Raw genomic sequence first — 21,753 nt, forward strand, 5'->3', positions numbered from 1 at the left:
CAGACGGCTCTAGTGTTCTCACTTTACATAACTGGAGTCAAGGCTGGCGCACATTGCATAAGCACAGACAAACAGACAAAACTCTTAGAAGAAAATTCTTCGAAAAATATCGTCAAGCGTATTTTGCATGCGCACTAGCACCATCTATTATCCACATTCCCAAGCATTGTTTTGCAACCTCAGCATCCCTCGTTTATGTAATTTTTCCACTAGTTACTTTTTCCTCGTTCTGTCAACGCGTCAGCTGTGTTGAATAGAAACAAAACAGATGGAGGTCAGTGATGTCGGTTCTACGAAATTTTCCGTACTATAGAATTGATTGATTCTGATCTGCGGAAATACGGATCGATAGGAAAAAATCACAGAAGCTCAGACTTTTTTAAGGGATTTGTTTTGTTTGTTTAGTGTGCTTTTTCTTTTGCTGGAAACAAGTTTTTAAACGAGGTAATGCATCACTAAGTAGTGCAATTTCTACCACCGCTCATCACTTTAATGTGTACACTGCAAAAAAGTATAAATATTGAACATCAATAACTGGTAAAAGTTGATAGAATATTACAGACATCCAATTGATTTTTTCTCGAATTCTGTGTACATCGTACAGCGTAATATCACAGACAAACATACGTAACTCTTCATTGCGTATCTTTGTGCACGCATTTAACGGTTGATTTGAATATTATGAGTTCCGCGAACTACTCGCCGCAGCGCTGGCATCGGATCACTTTGACGTTTCTATATATTCTATAGAACTTTAATACAATATTGTTTGCGAGTTGGCGAGCAATCTTGTTTTCCACGAGAAGCCTGAGAGATGTCGTTACTGAGGGTCTTTGTTTTGAGATACTATGTTTTCAAGGATAACTTTTTCAAAGAGTTACGTCTGTTTGTCTGTGGTAATATCAACAGTCAATACGAAACTAACGATTTTAAATTGGCTCACTACTTGACTAGCCTATTGGCAACAATCAATACGAAACTATCGATTATAAATTGGCTCACCACTTTAGTAGCCTATTGGTCCCAAGCAAACGATTAACCACAGACAAACAGACATAACACATTGAATATTTCTCACTGTAAAACATCGTCGCAAAAACATTACCGCCATCTGTTGAGTACACTATGGTGGGTAGTACGCAGAACAGATGGCGGTAGTGTGTAAACGTAAAACGCAAGGGAATTGACTATGCGCGCCACTGGTGGCGGTACTACCAACTACGATACTTTTAAATTGACCGTTAAATGCTTGTTCGATGAACAACTTGCGAGTGTTATGTCTGTTTGTCTGTGGATTAACGTACCCTATTCTAGTTGAAATTCTATTACTACACTATGTTTGTTTTGATTCGCTATGAAAGTTTGACAGATAACATCAGGGGTGTGTGGATTCATGCAGAACATGCAGGGGTGAGTGAAATAGCTTGGGACTGCTTGGGACCGTTGTTCTGGTACTGAGTGAGCCAAAAATAATAATGATTTTCTTCGAGACCCAGTGGTCTTAGAGTTACCTCTATGCTATTGGTCCCAAGCTAACGATTAACGTACCTCATTCTAGTCGAAATTCTACTACTACACAATGTTTGTTTTGATTCGCTATGAAAGTTTGACAGATAAAATGAGGGGAGTGGATTTTCGAGGGGTGAATCGATAAGCTTGGGACCAAAAAGAGTACCAGAGCTGAGCCAAAAAGTTGGGCACGTTATTTCGGGACCTTCTAGTCTTAGAGGTACCTCTATGGTAATATTAGGAACGGAATGTTTTAGCGACGATACTTTACGGTTAGAAATATTCAATGTGTTATGTCTGTTTGTCGGTGGATCAAGTGTGAGTAAGAAAGCAGTTAATCATTCATCCTCGTGTACTACAACATGGATATGGATCACATTGGCCTAATCATGACTAATCCTAGCCTGATGCCTAATTTCATTCATGCAATAATCTTTGTTTCAAATCATCTATTGCAAATTACGTTACCATTGAAAATGGAACCGCAACCGCTTAAATGGAACAGTATAAACATATTAGAAGCAATCAATGTAGAGGTTTTACGTAACAGAAAATGATCACCTGCCATCATTTGCTAATCTATGCCACTGTTACGCAACTAGCGGAGCAAACAAAACTGGTACCATTTTCCTAAATTATTTAGCATACCTGCAAAGGATACGATATAAAAGTAGGATTCATATCGCTGAGCGACGAATTATTGTGTTAAAATGTTGCCTTTGATTCAATCAAGCTTCGCAGTTGTAAGCTTTGCTCAACACATCAGTAAGTAAGCATCAAGTTTTTAACAGCCGTACACATTGAATTTTATATTCCAGTTCTATCATATTTCACGTTTGAAAACTATTGTACTGTGATCTATTATGACCGAGATTTGATCGACCAGAACGCAGTCTGTGAGCAGAAATGTTATTTTCTCTTGGCGTTGGAGTCTGCATTTTCATCCGTCTACGAGCAACATTCAATCATGTGGATTTCATCAGAGAAAAACTCCGAAGCATTGCTGAAAAATGCAATCGAAATAGGATGTCAAGTAACTCAGTTGATAAACAACCTCATTCAAATTCTCATGGTGATCATTCTTTGCAGTCTTATATCGTGGTGACCCGAGATGTGATGTCATTTTTGGAAATGAAGTTAATGATAAAGGAAAATACGGTGCAACGAATCCGTGATAAAAACATTCTTGTATTCAGTGAATACATACCTCTTTTTGAAGACAATTGGATCATTAGGGAAGCAATGAAGTGTAACTATTTCCTACGTTTTCTACAATAATCTACTTAATCTAATTTTTTAACAGTCTACCCAAACCTTTGGTTCATTGTGCCTACTAGCAAAGATTTCTATAGTTTTTACTCCCACGACTATTCCATTACCAATACAACGGAAGTACGTTTCGTACAAAGTTACAACATTACAACAGATCCGTTCATAAATGAGGGATCCATTTTCTACGATAAATTATTTGATTTGAATGGCAGGAATATACCAATTGCTGTTGTGGAATATTTACCATACTGTATGACGACTAATGTTGGTGCAAACAATGGAAATGCGGATGCTTTCAACACCTCGCTGTCCAAGGATCTGTATCTTGAAGGACTTGAAGGTAGCTTGATAGTGGAGTTCTGTCGAAATCGCAACTGTAACCTTCAGCTGTGGCCATGTGAGTATGTTAATAAAATTTTACTATCGAGAATAATGATTAATTGCGTCTATAGATGGCGAAAGCGAATGGGGTGAAATTTGGGAAAATGGATCTGGTTTTGGTGGAATCTATTCTACTTATTCCAAGCAGACTGAGTTTTCAACTTGCTGTTTGTATTACAACTGGTAAGTTTTTGCTGGCACGTTAAATAAGGTAAAATTATTAAAATTAAAAAAAAATATTTTTAACTGAAGGTACCTACATCTCCTAGATGGCAGCCAATATGTTGCCAAATCAACCATCACTGCGTTGGTTCCTGGTGCCACTCTGCTACCAACATCCTTGACAGTGATTTACCCATTTTCGAAAACTCTTTGGCTTTCAGTTTTCATCATGCTGATCATTATGACAGGCATTCATCATTTAATCACTGCTCTCAACTTTAAACATAGCCTCGACAGGGATGATGCACAGCCACCAATTGAAAAATCCATATTCGATATAATTTCCATTTATCTGGATCAAGGAATTTTTCCGAAGTACATTATTAAAATATGGTCCTAATACCTTTTATATTAATTAATTTATTTTTTTCAGCTCAATTTCGTCATCATATCGGGTTCTGATATCGTTTATACTGTTGTCAGGAGTTGTACTAAGCAACTCATATGCTAGTGGGTTGGCAAGCGTGCTGACTGTTCCCAGATATGGAAAGCCTATAGAAACAATTCATGACTTCGTTCAAACACCTTACCGATGGGGAGCCCCAGCCATTGCTTGGGTTCTATCTCTGTTTGGAGCTGATGCAGTATAAACAGACAAAACAGTTTGCTTGTCGTTTCCACAAATTTTAAATTTTAATTTTCATTGCAGCGCGATATCCAAATGGTAGTGGAAAAATTCGACATTGATGAAGACGATCATCTTTACCGACGAGCATTGGCAGGCGACTACGGACTTGGAGTGGAACTTCTCAATGGTGGCAGCTATGCTTTCGGATCCTACATTCGCGAGGACAACGTTCGGTCGTTTGATATTTTGAAAGAAGAGTTCTATTTTACCTACACCATCGGATACTCTCAGAGAGGATGGCCACTGATGGAGTATTTCAACAAGTTCAACCTTGAGGCAATCCAATTTGGATTTGTGATCCAATGGGAGAAACGGACGATGAGAAAGTACTTGAGCCATCGTGTTCAGGAAGCGTTACAACAGATTTCCTCCGGAAATAACGAGGGTGAAGAGCTTGCCCCATTGACCACGCAACATATTGTGGGATCGATGATTATTTTGGGCATTGGATTGTCGGCAGCGTTAGTGGTTTTCGTTTTGGAATTAATTTTATTTGCTTTGATATCTCGTTATGAGAGGCTGCATGGGAAAAGTTCAAACACAAAAGTTACACGCGTGAGAAAAGCTCCCAGACGCTTCTGAATGATGTTTTTATGCTACTTAGTAAAGGTGTAGTGGTGAGTTGGTCTATGCGTTTTGATCTTTGAGCTTAATAGTAAATTTTACCTTCATTTGATAAGTACTAGGATTATTAACTTCTCAAATCACACACTTGAGAACACAAAAAAATGACCATTAATTGTTCTGAATTCCAGAGATGAACCACCCAAGGCTGAAAGCCTCTTTAATAAAATTATAATAATAAAACTCTATGCACACTTAAAACCAAAATCTTTTCACTGTGAAATGTATTACCATTACACTTCAGTGAATCGAATATGTGTCGAAATGCTATTAAACATAAATATTTTACTGAAACTCGGATGTTTTTTTCCGTCGAAATATCGGCAATAACAATCATTTACCAAGCTTCGTCAAAAATATTCACTGAAAAAATTGAAAACAAGTTATGTACACTGCTGAGCTCGGCAAATTAAATTAACGAACGTAGATCTAGTAGGCAGTCTTGTTTTACTTTTCCGAGAATAGTTAAAATATCTATCAATATGAAAATGGCCTCATGTTATTTTTCCAGTACACAGAAGTTATTATCAGTGTGAAACCGAACTTTTTGTCAGTGCGAACCGCAACCTGGGGTAGGTTTTAAAAACAAACGATCAAACTGACTTTTGTCAGAAAACAACGAGGAAAACAAGCAGAGCCGATCTTGATACCCGATCCAGGTTGGAACTGAATAATAAAAAAAAAAAAAAATCGCTGTTAGATTTACCAAGAAATGGTAAAACTTGGTTTGCCGATTAATCCAAAGGGGACGACCCAAGTAACCAACAAGCCCGCTAATCGCCCTTTTTGTAATATAAGGCTGATATACAAGGGGTAATTCATTCAGCACATTGTGCCGAAATTAGATTCGGCACAGCTTGGGCACATCCATCGGCATACCTTCGGTACAACTTCGTAGGCATTGGATTGTTGTAAATAAACTGGGAGCACTGCTGGACAACTGGCATTGAAGATGTTCACAACATTACGTGCTGTTTGACTGTATATTCAGGAACACCCTCTAATTGAATATACCAGAGGAAATCAGACCCGAGGGGGGCGACTCTATCTACGATGAAGGAAAAATTGTTTTTTGCTGCTGCTGAGTAGATAGTAAGAAGATTTATGATGAATATGAAGATTTCTTGCAAAAAGATGATGCTCGATGCAAGTAGATGCGAGAAATGAAAGAAGATTTTTCGAAGATTTATTAGCTAGTGTGAGATTTGTTGAGCACCTAGAATTGAGATTTAGATCAGACCATCAGTTCACTTCTCGATTTACTTATACACACTTAGAAATACCTAATCTTACATGTGATGGAATCCATCTTTGACATAAAGGATGAGACGTAATCAACCATGTCTTGTGAAATTAAGTGCTCCGAGACTGCAAAGTTTGAAAGTACGTTTGATTGAGCTGAATTTCACGTGTATTATGACTCAATTTTTTGTCAAAATTGACGCTCGTATATGTCATTCTCAGAACATCTAAATTTACATCAATTTTTCTAAGTGTGTAGCAGGGTTGCTTCCACTCACTTGCTATAAAAAAATATTTTTCGAAATTATGCAATCATTAGATGTTATAATGATATGTGGTACAAGTAAGTAACAAGAAGAGGATGTAAAGTATGTGTTTGACTCATAAAACCTGTCAATTTCGCTTTCAGAGCGTCACAATCAGCGATCTTATGATTCGTGAGCGTTCACTCAGAGTGAGCGCTCATTAGTCGTAAAATCGCTGATTGTAACGCACTGAAAGCAGTATTGACAGATTTTATGTGTCAAACATATACTTCATGACCTCTTCTTGTAACTTACAAGTACTAATTAGCATTATACTATTTCATGGTTTAATTATTCCGAAAAACATTTTTTTATAGCAAGTGAGTGGAAGTAACCCTGGTGTGTAGATCTAAATACGAAATGTAGGTTCTACAGTGGGCTCAAGAGAAAGAGGCAGATCAGACCCCATTAGTACCCCTAAGTACCCCATTAGTACCCCTAATGCTTCAACTCACACAAAACAAACTACATATTCATAATCGTCTATAGTCGGTAAAAAACAATGTTCCCCACCGATTCCAACACTTTCCGGCCGCTGATACACCGTTGCTTTTCACATCAAGAAAGACTAGGTTTTGTGGTTTGCCTTTGAGGGCATTATAAAACCCTAAAACAGTACTTTTACTATCCTATGGACACAAAACACACTTCGCACACCATAAATCGGATTAAGAATGACGCGGGAAGTGGTGCACCACTTCCCGCGTCATTCTTAATCCGATTTATACTTGGGATTTCAAACCAAAACATTCAAAGTGTCAGAAATACCGGTTTGCTGGGATGGAACAATCGCAGCTTGCTCTATGACCGGCAAAATCGGCATACCTGTGGCACACTGACAAAAAATAAAACCCAAGATTGGTGTGCGGAGTGACCTACCCCTTGCTGATCTACGACTGATATAAAGTTTGGAAACCCTTTTATATCGCAAAAAGGGCGATTATCGGGTAGTTAGCGGCGAGGTTAGCGGGCTTGGTTGTTACTTGGGGACTCTATCTATGATGCAGCAAAGATTGTGTTTTGCTGTGACTAGCTGCGGGCCTTTGCTAAGAGAAAGAGGAGACAACTGGCTTCTTACTCTTTTATCTATATCTATCTATCTTTTTCTATCTCTATCTTACGCACCTCAAATCAGCCAATCTTGAGCTGGTTCGCGTTTGACAGAAAAGTGGTTCGTTTTCGCCCCCGTATTGTCTCCTCTTCCTCTTATTAACTTATTATTATATAACGATTCACATTACAGCCTATATCACGTTATATAGGCTGTCTTGCAATGAGCACTCATACATAGGATTTCCAGTGAAAACTAGATATATGAGAGCCTTTACCTCTACCTCTACCTCTACCTCTACCTTACCTCTCACGCCAAAGTCACGAGTTCAAGTCTCACCCCCGGACAAGTCACGAATGACCCAAAAGTGTTAAAGTGACTATAATAAAAAAAAAAAAAAAAATGTAAGAGTGCTCATTGCAAGACAGCGTATATCACGTGATATACGCTGTAATGTGAACGGGCTATTAGCAACAATCAATACGAAACTAACGATTTTAAATTGGCTCACCACTTTAGTAGCCTATTGGTCCCAAGCAAACGATTAACGTACCCTATTCTAGTTGAAATTCTATTACTACACTATGTTTGTTTTGATTCGCTATGAAAGTTTGACAGATAACATCAGGGGTGTGTGGATTCATGCAGAACATGCAGGGGTGAGTGAAATAGCTTGGAACTGCTTGGGACCGTTGTTCTGGTACTGAGTGAGCCAAAAATAATAATGATTTTCTTCGGGACCCAGTGGTCTTAGAGTTACCTCTATGCTATTAGGGCCCTTGTCTATTATTGCTCCAGGAATGAATTATAATTCATTCTGAAGCGTGACGTAATTTTATCTGGGGGGAAGTGCTGTCAAATCAGCCTACTGATCATTCTTGTATGAAACTGGTTCCAAACGTAAACAAACCCTGTAGGTTTCTTATGGCTTGTTTACGTTTGGAACCAGTTATGCGTGGTAGGCGAAGATTGTTCGCATTTGACAGCCACCTCCCCCACTTGAATTTTTTAGCACAACCTTGACCATGGTGGGTACATATATATGGTGATACAGCTTTGTCACTATATAGGCGAGGAGGTCGCGGGGGGGAGGGGGAAGTGCGGTTTTAGAGCAAATTGTAAACAAACTCGGTCGCTGTCCCATACAAAAATCCAACATGGCTGAATCATGAATTTGACACATTAGAACACCTATATGAAGTCACCTTGACCTTGACTTAATCTAAATAAAAAGGCCCCGTAAAGTTGAGTCACATACTTCAAGCTGAACAATGCATTAGGTCCTAAGTAACATTGATCGATTCTCTTTGTCGACTTTCTCTTTCGTAAATAACTTGAGCCCATAACTGTTTATTGTTGTGTATGTCGTATTGGATGCTAGATAAGAGAATGTCTTTACATGGCCGTGGGGATACCTCGGGGGATACAAAGACAAAGTCGACGAAGAGAATCTGTCAATGTTACTTAGGACCTAATGTAATGTTCAGCATGATTTCGTCGGAGTATATGCATTTGACGTGGCGACTATTGGCGATCTAACGATATCATAGAGCGCCACTTGTGGCAAATAGGAGAACTAGAAAACTGATGATGGTATCATAATTTTGCACGGCGAGGCTTGGGAGAATATTTTAAAAACGCTTTTATTAAACGAATAAAGAATTTTGAATCTAAAGATCTAAACGAAAACAAGGCTTTACTTCCCGGAATGCGTGATCAGAGATGTTATGCCTCAGAACATCCCGGCGGCGCCGACGGGGATTGAACCCAGGCCTGCTGGGGTGAAAGGTAATCACGCTTTCCACTACACCACCGGCGCCACTTGTAGATGTACTTGGTACCAATAGGCTAGTCAAGTTGTGAGACAATTAACCACTTCATTCGAGCAGTTAAAATGACGTTTACTACCACTCGAACTTTGAAATAAAACATTATTTTGAGATTTTTTTCTTCTAGAACCTCGAGAAAACAAGCCAACATTTCAGGCATAACATTTGATAACGGCACAAAAGCATTTGTAAACAAACTTTCTAAGGCCCTTTACACGCGAACCAAAGTACGCCCACGCAAACCAACAACATCATCGGATAGGGGCAGCTATCAACTTTCCGAAAGTGGTATTGGTTTGCGTGGGCGTACTTTGGTTCGCGTGTAAAGGGTCTTAGAAAGTTTGTTTACAAATCCTTTTGTGCCGTTATCAAATGTTATGCCTGATTTGTGCGTTTCATCAAAAAATAGAAATTAGTTGGTCCAGTTTTGTGAAATCGCTGGTAGAAAGTCACGCCAAAACTGCTTGACAAAGTGGTCAATTGACTACTTTGTCAAGCAGTTTTGGCGTGACTTTCTACCAGTGATTACACAAAACTGGACCAACTAATTAACCACTTCATTCGAGCAGTTAAAATGACGGTTACTACCACTCGAACTTTGAAATAAAACATTATTTTGACATTTTTTTTCTTCTAGAACCTCGAGAAAAGTAGCCAAAATTTGTGGTTGCTTCACTTAAACGACTTTCTGTTTCGTAAATTAAAGCCCTACAGTAAAAGTATGGACGTCTGTAAAAAAGTTGTTCCAATCGAACCTCGAATCGAACCGTCAAAATGCACCGCTTGGAACAGCGTTTTTCAGTTTTGTGGCGACAGTCATCCATACTTTTACTGTAGGGCTTTATCGTAAATAACTTAGGTTACAAAACCATATCTTGTCGTGTTGGCCGTATTATAAGCTGATAGCTTCTTTTATCGATCTGTGTACTGAAAATACCTGGGAATGTCTTTACATGGGGAAACAGAGAGCAAGTCGACGAAGAGAATCTGTCCATGTTACTTAGGACCGAGCTTAGGACCTAATAATATGTTCCCAAGTTATTAAGCTTAGGAACGAGAATCGATCAATTTTACTTAGGACCTAATGCATTATTCAGCTTGAATAATTAGATAAAAAAGACCAGGTAAACATCGTGACTCTATTCTGTTACCATGCCCACACGAATTGCCGGCGAAAAAGTGACGTCATTTGACATTGAGCGACTTGAAAACTGATCGTTCGCCCTTTGTCCGGGATGCGGACGAAGGGCGACTCGCCCCGCTAAAGTAATTTCAACCGCCGGGCTACCAAATGGCGCTCCGGGATGCGGACGAAGGGCGACTCGCCCCGCTAGAGTAATTTCATGCGCCGGGCTACCAAATGGCGGATGAAACTTAGCCATTTTTTTGCGATTTTTTTTTGCGTCGGCTGACTAAGCGGTCAGCCATGTTTTCATTTCGTTCGTGGCAGGTGCTGGTTTTTTTTTATCCGGGTCGCAAAATTGGCCTCAGATGGCCATCTTCCGGATTGGTCCGATGGTCCGACGATACATCTTGCCAGTTCATACTCAAGGTAAGTAAAATGCTTTAAATTAACAAAACAATCAAAACATTGTTAATTTTTGTACCTCATTTTTTTTTCAGCCGGCTGCTCATAAGATTATCTGGTCCGCAAAATTGGCCTCCGATGGCCATCTTTGGGGTCGAATAGTCTTCCGACGGGACCACCGAAGGGAAGAGCAATCTTTCTACTTCATACTCAAGGTAAGTAAATTGCTTTTAAATGAAATAAAAACCAAAACAATGTTAATTTTTGTAAATATTTTTTTTCAGCCGGCTGCTTGCTCCGATTATCCGGGCTGCAAAATTGGTCTCCGATGGCCATCTTCGGGATCGAATGGTCTTTCGACAGGACCAACGAAAGGAAGAGACAACTTTCTGCTTCATACTCAAGGTAAGTAAATTGCTTTTTAAATGAAATAAAAACCAAAACAATGATAATTTTTGTATATAAATTTTTTTAGCCGGCTGCTTGCTCCGATTATCCGGGCTGCGAAATTGGTCTCCAGTGACCATCTACGGGATTGAATGGTCTTCCGACGGGACCAACGAAGGGAACAGACATCTTTCCAGTTCATACTCAAGGTAAGTAAATTGCTTTTAAATAAAAAATTTAAAGTCCTCTCCAGTGGATCAATTTTGAAGTAATTAGTTCCCAAAATTGAGCCGCTGGAGGAATCCGCTGATGCAATGCATGCCGATGCCGGATGCCGATGTCTATGTTTAAGGTAAAGTAAGGTTTTATTAAAATTAAGTAAAAGTTAAAGTTATTTTTAAGTTAAATTAAATTAAGTATGCAAAAACTAAATTTAAGTTAAAGTTAAGTAAAAGTTCGGCTTGAGTTGAAATTTAGTTAAAGTTTAGTTAAAGTTAAAGTTAATTTAAAGTTCATTTAAGTTATGTTAACGTTATGTTAAAGTTATGAAAAAGTTATCTTAAAGATAAGTTAAAGTAAAAGTTAAGTAAGAGTAAAAGTTAAGTTAGAGTAAAAGTTAAGTTTAAGTTATGTTTGTTCAAGTAAAGTTAAGTTAAAGTTATGTTCAAAGTAAAGTTATGTGAAAGCGAAGGTAAAATTAAGTTAAAGTTAGGTTAAAATTAAGTTAGAGTTATGTTTATGGTTAAGGTAAATTAAGGTTCCGTTAATGTTAGGTTAAAGTTATGTTAAATTTAAGTTAAAATTACGTTAAGGTTATGTTAAAGTTTAGTTAAAGTTATGTTAGAGTTAAAGTTAAGTTAAAGTTATGTTAAATTTAAGTTAAAATTTAAAGTTAAGTTAAAGTTAAGTAAATGTTAGGTTAAAGTTATGCTAAAATTAAGTTACAATTATATTAATTTTATGTTGAAGTTTAGTTAAAGTTAAGTTAAAGTTAAGTTAAAGTTATGTTAAAGGTAAGTTAAAGTAATTTTCAAGTTAAAGTTATGTTAAACTTAAGTTAAAGTTATGTTATATGTAAGTTAAAGTTTTCTTAAAGTTAAAGTAATGCCAAAAAATAAATTAAATTTTTGTTAAATTTGGTTACATTTAAGTTAAAGTTTTGCTAAAATTATGTTCAAGTAAGGTTACAGTTAAGTTTTAGTTATTTTAAAGTTAAAGGTTTAAGTTATTTTTAAGTTAAAGTTAAGTTTAGGTCATTTTAAAGTTAAAGTTAAGTTTAAGTTATTTTAAAGTTTAAGTTAAGTTACAGTTATGTTGAAGGTAAGTTAAAGTGATGTTAAAGGTAAGTCAAAGTAATTTTAATGTTAAAGTTATGTTAAACTTAAGTTAAAGTTGTGTTATTGGTAAGTTAAAGCTATTATAAAGTTAAAGTTATGCTAAAAATAACTTAAATTTATGTTAAATTTGGTAAAATTTATGTTAAAGTTTTGCTTAAGTTAGGTTCAAGTAAAGTTAAAGTTAACTTAAAGTTATTTTAAAGTTAAAGTTAAGTTTAATTAATGTTAAAGGTAAGTTAAAGTTATGTTAAAGTTGTGTTAAAGTTAAGTTAAAGTAATTTTATAGTTAAAGTTATGTTAAACTTAAGTTAAAGTTATGGTATAGGTAAGTTAAAGTTAAGCTAAAAATAAATTAAATTTATGTTATATTTGGTTAAGTTTAAGTTAAAGTTTTGCTAATATTATGTTAAAGTTTAAGTTAACTGAAAGTTAAGTTTAAGTTAACGTTAAGTTCAATTTAATTTAAAGTTAAAGTTAAGTTTAAGTTATTTTAAAGTTAAATTTGTGTTAAAGTTAAGTTTAAGTTATTTTAAAGTTAAAGTTATGTTAAACTTAAGTTAAAGTTCTGGTATAGGTAATTTAAAGTTAAGTTAAAGTTAAATTAACGTTAAGTTAAAGTTATGTTAGAGTTAAGTTAATGTTATATTATGTTATGTTAAAGTATAAATTAACTTAAAGTTAAGTTTAAGTTAAAGTTAGAGTTAAAATCATTTTAAAATTAAAGTTATATTCAAGGTACAGTTATGGGTACGCTTAGTTAAAATTAAGTTAATGTTATGTCAAAATTAAATTAGAGTTATGTTTCTGCTAAGTTAAGTTGAAGTTCAGTTAATGTTAGGATAAAGTTATGTTGAATTTAAGTTAAAATTACGTTAAGGTTATGTTAAAGTTATGTTAAAGATAAGTTAAGTTAATATTAGGTTATAGTTAAGTTCAAGTTATGTTAATGTTAAAGTTATTTTAAATTTAAGATAAAATTTAAGTTAATAGACAATAAGTTAATGTTAGGTTAAAGTTATGTTAAGTTTGAGTTAAAATTAATTTGAGGTTGTGTTAAAGTTTAGTTCAAGTTAAGTTAAAGTTATTATAAAGTTAAAGTTAAGTTAAAGATCTATTTAATTAATGTTAGGTTACAGTTAAGTTCAAGCTATGTTAATGTTAAAGTTATTTTAAATTTTAGATATAATTTAAAGTTAATTACAGTTAAGTTAATCTTAGGTTAAATTTATGGTAAATTTTAGTTAAAATTAATTTAAGGTTATATTAAAGTTTAGTTCAAGTTAGTTTAAAGTTATGTTAAAGTTAGGTTAAAGTTATTATAAAATTAAAGTTAAGTTAAAGATGTGTTAAGTTAATGTTAGATTAAAGTTAAGTTAATGATATGTTAAATTTAAGTTTAAATTTATTTAAGGTTGTGTTGAAGTTAAGTTAAAATTAGGTTAAAGTAATGTTTAAGTAAACAAATAAGTTAATGTTTTGTTAAAGTTAAATGTAAGTTAAGTTATAGTTACGTTAGAGTGAAGCTAAAATTAAAATAATTTTATAATTAAAGTAATGTTCAAGGTAAAGCTATGTGAAAGCTCAGTTTAAATTAAGTTAAAGTTATGTCAAAATTATGTGAGAGTTATATTAATGCTTAAGCTAAGTTAAAGTTAAGTTAATGTTAGGTTAAAGTTATGTTAAAGTTAAGTTAACATTAAATTAATGTTATGTTAAAGTTAAGTTAAAGTTAAGGTTAAGTTAAGTTAAAGTTATGTTAAAGTGAAGTTAAAGTTAAGTTAAAGTTAAGTTAAAGTTAAGTTAAAGTTAAGTTAAAGTTATGTTAAAGTGAAGTTAAAGTTAAGTTAAAGTTAAGTTAAAGTTAAGTTAAAGTTATGTTAAAGTGAAGTTAAAGTTAAGTTAAAGTTAAGTTAAAGTTAAGTTAAAGTTAAGTTAAAGTTAAGTTAAAGTTAAGTTAAAGTTAAGTTAAAGTTGAGTTAAAGTTAAGTTAAAGTTAAGTTAAAGTTAAGTTAAAGTTAAGTTAAAGTTAAGTTAAAGTTAAGTTAAAGTTAAGTTAAAGTTAAGTTAAAGTTAAGTTAAAGTTAAGTTAAAGTTAAGTTAAAGTTAAGTTAAAGTTAAGTTAAAGTTAAGTTAAAGTTAAGTTAAAGTTAAGTTAAAGTTAAGTTAAAGTTAAGTTAAAGTTAAGTTAAAGTTAAGTTAAAGTTAAGTTAAAGTTAAGTTAAAGTTAAGTTAAAGTTAAGTTAAAGTTAAGTTAAAGTTAAGTTAAAGTTAAGTTAAAGTTAAGTTAAAGTTAAGTTAAAGTTAAGTTAAAGTTAAGTTAAAGTTAAGTTAAAGTTAAGTTAAAGTTAAGTTAAAGTTAAGTTAAAGTTAAGTTAAAGTTAAGTTAAAGTTAAGTTAAAGTTAAGTTAAAGTTAAGTTAAAGTTAAGTTAAAGTTAAGTTAAAGTTAAGTTAAAGTTAAGTTAAAGTTAAGTTAAAGTTAAGTTAAAGTTAAGTTAAAGTTAAGTTAAAGTTAAGTTAAAGTTAAGTTAAAGTTAAGTTAAAGTTAAGTTAAAGCTAGGTTAAAGTTAAGCTAAAGTTAATGTTAAGTTAAGTTAACGTATTTTAAAGCTATATTGAAGATAAGTTAACGTTATGTTATGTTATGCTCAAGTTATGTTTAAGTTAAGCTAAAGTTAAAGTAATGTTCAAGGTCAAGTTATGTGAAAGCTAAGTTAAAATTAAGTTAAAGTTATGTTCAAATTAAGTTAGAGTTATGTTAATGCTTAAGTTAAGTTAAAGTTCAGTTTGACGATCTTCGAATTTCCCTGAAGTTCTGTGTACTCCCAGAAATTCTGAGAATTTCTCTGAAGATCTTCGAAGTACCCTGAAGCACTGAAAATTTCTCTGAAAGTCTACAAAACTTCCTGAATTTCTGTAATTTTTTCTGAAGCTATAAAAATTTATCTGAAGATCTCCTTTAAGTTCTGCAAATTTCTCTGAGGATCAACAAACTTCCCTGAAATTCAGTATTTTTCCCTGAAGTTCTGCCAATTTGCCTAAAGCTCTGTGAACTGCCCTGAAGTACTGAAAATAACTCTTAAGATGTACGAGGATCTTTAAATTTATGTGATATTCCCTGAAGTTCTGTGAGTTTATCTAAAGTTCTGCGAACTTCTCTGAAATTCTGTTCTATTAATTTCCCTAAGGAACTAAAAAATTATCATAAATTTACGAACATCACTGTGGTTCTGTTAATTTCTCTGAAGATCTTCAAACTTCCCTGAAGATCTGTGAACATCCCTAAAGTACTGATTATTTCTCTAAACGACGACAAACATTGCTGTAGTTCTGTAAATTACTCAGAAGTTCTACGAACTTCCCTGATTTTCTTTTGATTTATCTAAAGATTTCAGAACTTACCTGAAGATATTTGAACTTCCCTGAAGTTTTTTTTAACTTACCTGAAGTTTTTTAAAACTTCCCTGAAGTTTTTTAAGCTTCCCTGAAGTTTTTTAAACTTCCATGAAGTTTTTTTTTAATTTCCCTAAAGTTCTGCTAATTTCTCTGAAGATCTACGACCTTCGGTGTAGTACACAGCAAAAAAATGTAATATCGATCAATGTAATTCGAGCTGAAGTATGAAATAATGATGTAATAGCAAAAAGCAGATACAATATTACATCAATGGATGTAATTTAGTTCGCAAAATCGATGTACATCGTACAACGTTATATTACACAACCGATGGATTGACCTGGTTGCAGCAGTTTGGATGTAATATTCAACAACTTTTTTTTCTGTGTAACATCTTCAAACCAATTTCAGATTATTCTGCGTTCTGAAGCAATTTTCAAACGACTTCAATTCGATTTTTGATCAGATGTTGGTCCTCAGAATAATTCCTGACCTCTTCGAAGAATATCTCAAGATTTTAATATCTAATCCTTATCCACCTGACCACTTCGAATATTTTCGAAACTACTTTATTTGAATTTCTGATCAGTTCTAGGTCTTCGAAAAAATTCCTGCTTATTATGATCTCTTGTAGTAATATCCGAAAAGTTTCAATTGAATTATTGATCAGTTTTAGGTTCTCAGAATAATACCTGATCAATTTGGCCTATTAAAAGAATATCAAAAGGACATCGTTTTAATTTCTGTTCAGCAGTAGGTCTTCAGAATAATTATTAACTTAAATTAAATTAAATCCCGCAATTTTCTGATGTTTATAGAACTACCCTGTTCTAGCAGTTATTCGAACTTTCCTGTAAATGTACATTTACCGCTGTACCGTTATGCCGCTGTCCTGGAGTCATTAGGTTCGGCCCTGGCTCATAGACATTTCAAAGTCAACAATGTCTGCATGATGTTTATACATCGGTTCAAACTATGCGTATTGATAAGTTTTCTGAAAAGATTTGGATCTAGGTACATAGTTTGCTTTGATAGTCTTTCACAGTTTCTCTAACATTCTCTAGTCTTAGCTCATTAGACTTTAAAAGCTGTGTTTTACTTATTTCCCCTTTTTCAACCGCTCATCTAAATATTTACTTCAAAATCCTTGGATAAATCTTCAATTCGGCTTTATTTTCTTGTTTATTTTCTATCGGTCTATGTTCTGCAACCGAGTGGCAACCACTAACGCCAGGGAGGCAACTGAATACCTGGACTCATCAACTCAATGGCCAGGACCCATGGCTGTGCTTCTTTTCGAAGGAAGGCATGACACCACCAAAGCAACCAAGGAAGTCATCAATCACCACCAACAGACGAGTTTCCTTTGTGGTTCGACACATGGACGGAGCATTTGTGTTTTGATAAAGTATATAAATGATTGGGGTATTTCACTAAAATTTCACGCGACCCCTAGTTTTCACTCTGCCACAGACCTTAAGGGTAACCCTCATTAGATCCTCTTGCGTTGCATTGACGTAAATTTTACAGTTAGACAATATATTTAGCTGCCGCTTTACCGCATTGCGTCAGATCCGGATCTAATGTGGGTGGCCCTGTAAATTTGGAAACTTGATCATGTAAACACTAGGCATCATTGTCTGGTAGTTCGTTCAAAAATGATACAACAATCGTCAAGCTCGCTGTAACGTCACCTAGTGCCTCGTCATCCACGAATTGGCGCCTATGTCAGTAGTCTAATAACTCTTAGCGCGCTGATGGCATGGTTCCAATGCCGCATAGAGAGTTGCTACAATGATATTAGGTTAGCTAAGGTCAGTTAACTGACTGGTGGGGAACGGGAGCTTTAGTAATGACTATTATGTATGCATTTCTATAACGTTATCTAACAACAATGGTGTGTACTGTTTACAAAATCATGTTTGTAATTCTAATGTGTTGTATGGTTGAAAGCATTTGAAAAAGTTAGATTCTGTTGTTTTGCACAGTTGAAAACTTCAGAAAACAATAAAATTTGGGTACAATTGAAAGCATCTGAAAAATGACTGATTCTAATATTTTGTACAACTGAATACATTAGAAAGCATCCATATTTGAAAACATCTGAACAACGTTTAGTACATAGAACGTTAGAACTGTTTCATACATTTGAAAACATCAGAGAACTATAAGGGCCTGTTCATAAACTACGTAGACAGTTTTTTTGAGATTTTTGACCCCCCCCTCCCCCTGCGTAGACAATTGTCCATACAAAATTTTTGAAATTTGTATGGACCGTGAACAATTGCCAACCCCCCCCCCCCCCCAATACTGTCTACGTAGTTTATGAACAGCCCCTAAGCTGTAGGTACAATTGAAAACATCCGAGAAAAAAATTTGTTTGTACATATAAAAACATCCCAAAATCGTTTGATTCTAATGTCACACGATTTAAATTCTTGATGTCAAAACAACATTACAATAGCAAAATTTTGTTCGAAAATGTTTAATGTGTTGGATGTAAAAATACCCATGATGGGTATTTGATACTTTTTCTTAAACCGGAAGCCACAAACTTGGATTTCAAAATGGCTTTCGTTATCGATTTCGGTCTCTAGAGATAACCCTGATTAAAAAAATACTCATATTGATGGGTATTGTACAGTATTTCCCACATTTCATAATCGGAAGTGACCATTTTGTATTTTAAAATGTAGCCGGATATCGATTTTTGACCTCTAGACCTCACTGCAATTCCAAAAATACCCATATTGACGGGCATTTTATAGTATTTCGCACTTTTTCTGATACCGGAAGCCACTATCTTTCATTTCAAACCTCGACCTCGGCGTCACCCTGATTCCAGAAATATCCATATTGATGGATATTTGACGTATTTCCCTATTTTTCTAAAACTGGAAGCATATTTGATTTCAAAATGACGTCGGATATCAATTTCCTCTAGACATCACCCCGATTTTAAAAATACCCATTTTGATAGATATTTGACAGTATTTCCCTATTTTCTGAAACCGGAAGCGACCATCTTCGATTTCAAAATGGCTCAGGAACCTTTTTACGTCACCCCGATTCCAAAAATACCCATATTGTTGGTATTTGTCTATTTGGATGTGGCCAAAGTGGTTCTAGGAACTAAATTTGAGTTCCATTGAAACAGAAATTGAATTCTCATGTAATTTGATGTGTCGCATGATGGGTTTGACCTTAATCAGATGATGGCTTCTTGCACCGGGACACCCGGAATATGTCCGGATGTGGCCAAAGTGGTTCTAGGAACTAAATTTGAGTTCCATTGAACTAGTCTTTGAATTCTCATGTAATTTGATGTGTCGCATGGTGGGTTTGACCCTAATCAGATGTTGGCCTCTTCCCCCGGGACACCCGGAATATGTCGGGATGTGGCCAAAGTGGTTCTTGGAACTAGATTTGAGTTCTAATAAACCAGAAATTGAATTCTCATGTATTTTGATGTGTCGCATGATTTGTTTGCCCTAATCAGATGTTGGCCTCTTCCCCCGGAACACCCGGAATGTATCCTGACGTGGCCAAAGTGGTTCTTGGAACTAGATTTGAGTTCCATTGAACTAGTCTTTGAATTCCTGTGTATTTTGATGTGTTACATGATGGGGTTAGTTTGTAAGATATTATTGTTAGGTTAAGATCTATTTCATAAAAAAAAAACATATGTTAGTTATAAGAATAAGATAAATAAAGATTATTGATGAAGTCATGTTCATGCTTCAACAGTTTTTATTTTTATTAATTTAAAATCAATTTAAAAAGAAAATGGTGGGGAACAACCGGAAGCGCGCCGGGGCGCCTGGGGGCGGACAAAATGGCCGAAACGATCAGTTTTTTGACAGGTATCGTTTTCGCCTCAGGCGCCCAAATGTTGCAAATATGGTCGCCCCCGGCGCGCCGGCGACCAAATTTGGACCAAGCGGCGCCGCGAGGTTCGAGTCGCCCAAGTCCGCCCCGTCCGCCGAGCGGTCCGGGGGCGAGCCGTGGGCGACTAGCCCGCTGTATGTGGGCAGCGATGAGTTCGACAGTGAGCATGCATAAGGGCGAATACGCGATGATCGATTCTCTTAATCGATTTTCTCTTTGCATTGCTACAGCTAAGCGAAACAATTTTAGAATTGTTCAATGCAGAGTAGTAACAGGTTGTATTGGTTATCAAAAGCAACAGCAAACGCACCGAGAAACGTTAAATCTAGCGAGTTATTAACAAAAGAGAAAATCGACGAAGAGAATCGATCATCGCGTATAGGCCCTTATGCATGCTCACTGTCGAGTTAATTTGCCTCATGTTTTCCCAGGTTTTTCCAGGATTTTCCCTGGAAAAATTCCCGAATTTGAGAAAAGTAAAGATTGGATTCACTCAGTCTATTGGTACTACTCCGAGACTGAATAAATTTTTTGTCAATTTTCTCATTTTCCGGCAGATTTTTTAGGTTTTTCACAGGAAACCATGAGACAAATTTTACTCATCGCTGAGTTCCTGCACTTTTGGCGATTATGAGTGAACTAAACTCAAATTTGAGTCCTTCTCATTCGCCGTGTTGTTTTCCTTTCGTGGTGTTGTTATGAAATTAGTTCAATGATTTTTTTTTTAATTTTAATTTTAGTTTTCAATTTTTCATTTAATTTTTAATGTTTCGAAGCTTTTTGGTCGTGTATAAGTTGTCTGATGAACCGTCAAGAAGTTAATTTATTGTGACATTGTGAATTTGTTATGAGATATGTCGAAAAAACCGTGGCAAAAGCAGAACACAAAATCGGCCTTTCTGATGGCCAAGTGGCTGTTCGGCGAAGCGGGCAATATGCAACTGAAACCGCCCGAGGCGGGAGGTGGTTGCTTCAATGATTCTGCCTGGGAAATTCCGAGCCCCGTTCCAGTTGGCAGTACTATTGACGATCGAAGTCAGCTCGAGGATGAAGAATTGCTGGATATCAACCCGGCGGAGCTGGTCGAGTGCTGGTATTCCGACGATGAGCAAGAGGAGGAGGAGACAGATACAATTGGAGCAGGAGGAGGAGGAAAAATGACTTGCAGCCATAACTTGCAAGGCCATCGGTTCAAGAAGCTGCATCACAAGAAAACCAAAGGAATAAAAGGACAAATTCTGAAAGCCATCTCCACTATCGGCTGAGGGTGAGTATATTTATTTAAATTTTGCTAAAAATTTGCCTATTTGAAGCGAAACTTTCACCCACAGTGATTTCCATATGTTTACCAACTCTCTCGTACTCCGGTTCTCTTTCTAATACTCTTTGATTGTTTGGATCAAATGCTTCCATTCAGAGCATCTCTCGACGGGGGAACACATTTCGGAAGCGACGCCGGTCGTAGTCTGCTCTTCTATTGCATTTCTTTCTGTCTGGTTGTAATGTAATTCTTTATTAGGGGGAACTATGCTACCATACTTCCATGGCAAAAGAGGGAGCATCTTGGTCGTGACTGTTTTTTTTTTTGTGTGTGGAGAGAACGCGCATTTGTTAGAGAGCGCTCGTAGGAGAGCGCCGGCCGTCAGCGAGGTTGGCCATAGTCAGATTACCCAGCGACAGCAGCAGCAGCAGCTCATATATACTAGGAGCGCTATTGGGTTTTTGCTGATGGGACATGCACGGGGAATGCGCCGCGTGCGCCCGGTCGTCGTGTTTTAGTTTTATACGTACACGCGACCGCGTCTTCCCATTCAGTCTGGATCATTCTCTCCGGGTGTTTCGGTGTGTTGTTCTAGAACAGAGTCGTCGTCGTTGTCGTCGTTTTCGCCGTTTGCGTCGTTTGCAGTTTCTGGAAAGCGCGGAGATTTTTGCGTTAAAATCAGCTGTTTTCAGAAGACGATATAACTTGGTACAAGACCGGTGACGCAAATCTTGATCACACACTGTGCTGGTTTGGTATGTGTCACCTTAGTGAAACGGGACGCGAGAAGTGAGAAATCACTAAAGACGCCGAAAAGTGCTGTGAATCAGCGCGCGCCAAAGTCAACAATCTGTACTCTGACGCATACCATATCCATTATGCTAGACAGGGCAAT

The 21,753-nt window shown here is 35.9% G+C and overlaps 1 protein-coding gene across 1 annotated transcript; it reads left to right on the plus strand.

Moving 5' to 3' along the window:
* Positions 1-3,553: 3,553 nt before the first annotated feature.
* LOC135709328 (uncharacterized) lies at positions 3,554-20,862 on the plus strand. The gene is made up of 4 exons (XM_065231639.1): positions 3,554-3,699; positions 3,758-3,968; positions 4,034-4,567; positions 20,479-20,862. Exons 1-4 carry the CDS (start codon positions 3,554-3,556, stop codon positions 20,860-20,862), a joined length of 1,275 nt encoding a protein of 424 aa, XP_065087711.1.
* Positions 20,863-21,753: the final 891 nt, after the last annotated feature.

This window comes from Ochlerotatus camptorhynchus, unplaced genomic scaffold (genome assembly GCF_037179485.1).
Source record: "Ochlerotatus camptorhynchus isolate MF236.1 unplaced genomic scaffold, CSIRO-AGI_Acam_v1.1 ptg000357l, whole genome shotgun sequence".
Classification (NCBI taxonomy): domain Eukaryota; kingdom Metazoa; phylum Arthropoda; class Insecta; order Diptera; family Culicidae; genus Ochlerotatus; species Ochlerotatus camptorhynchus.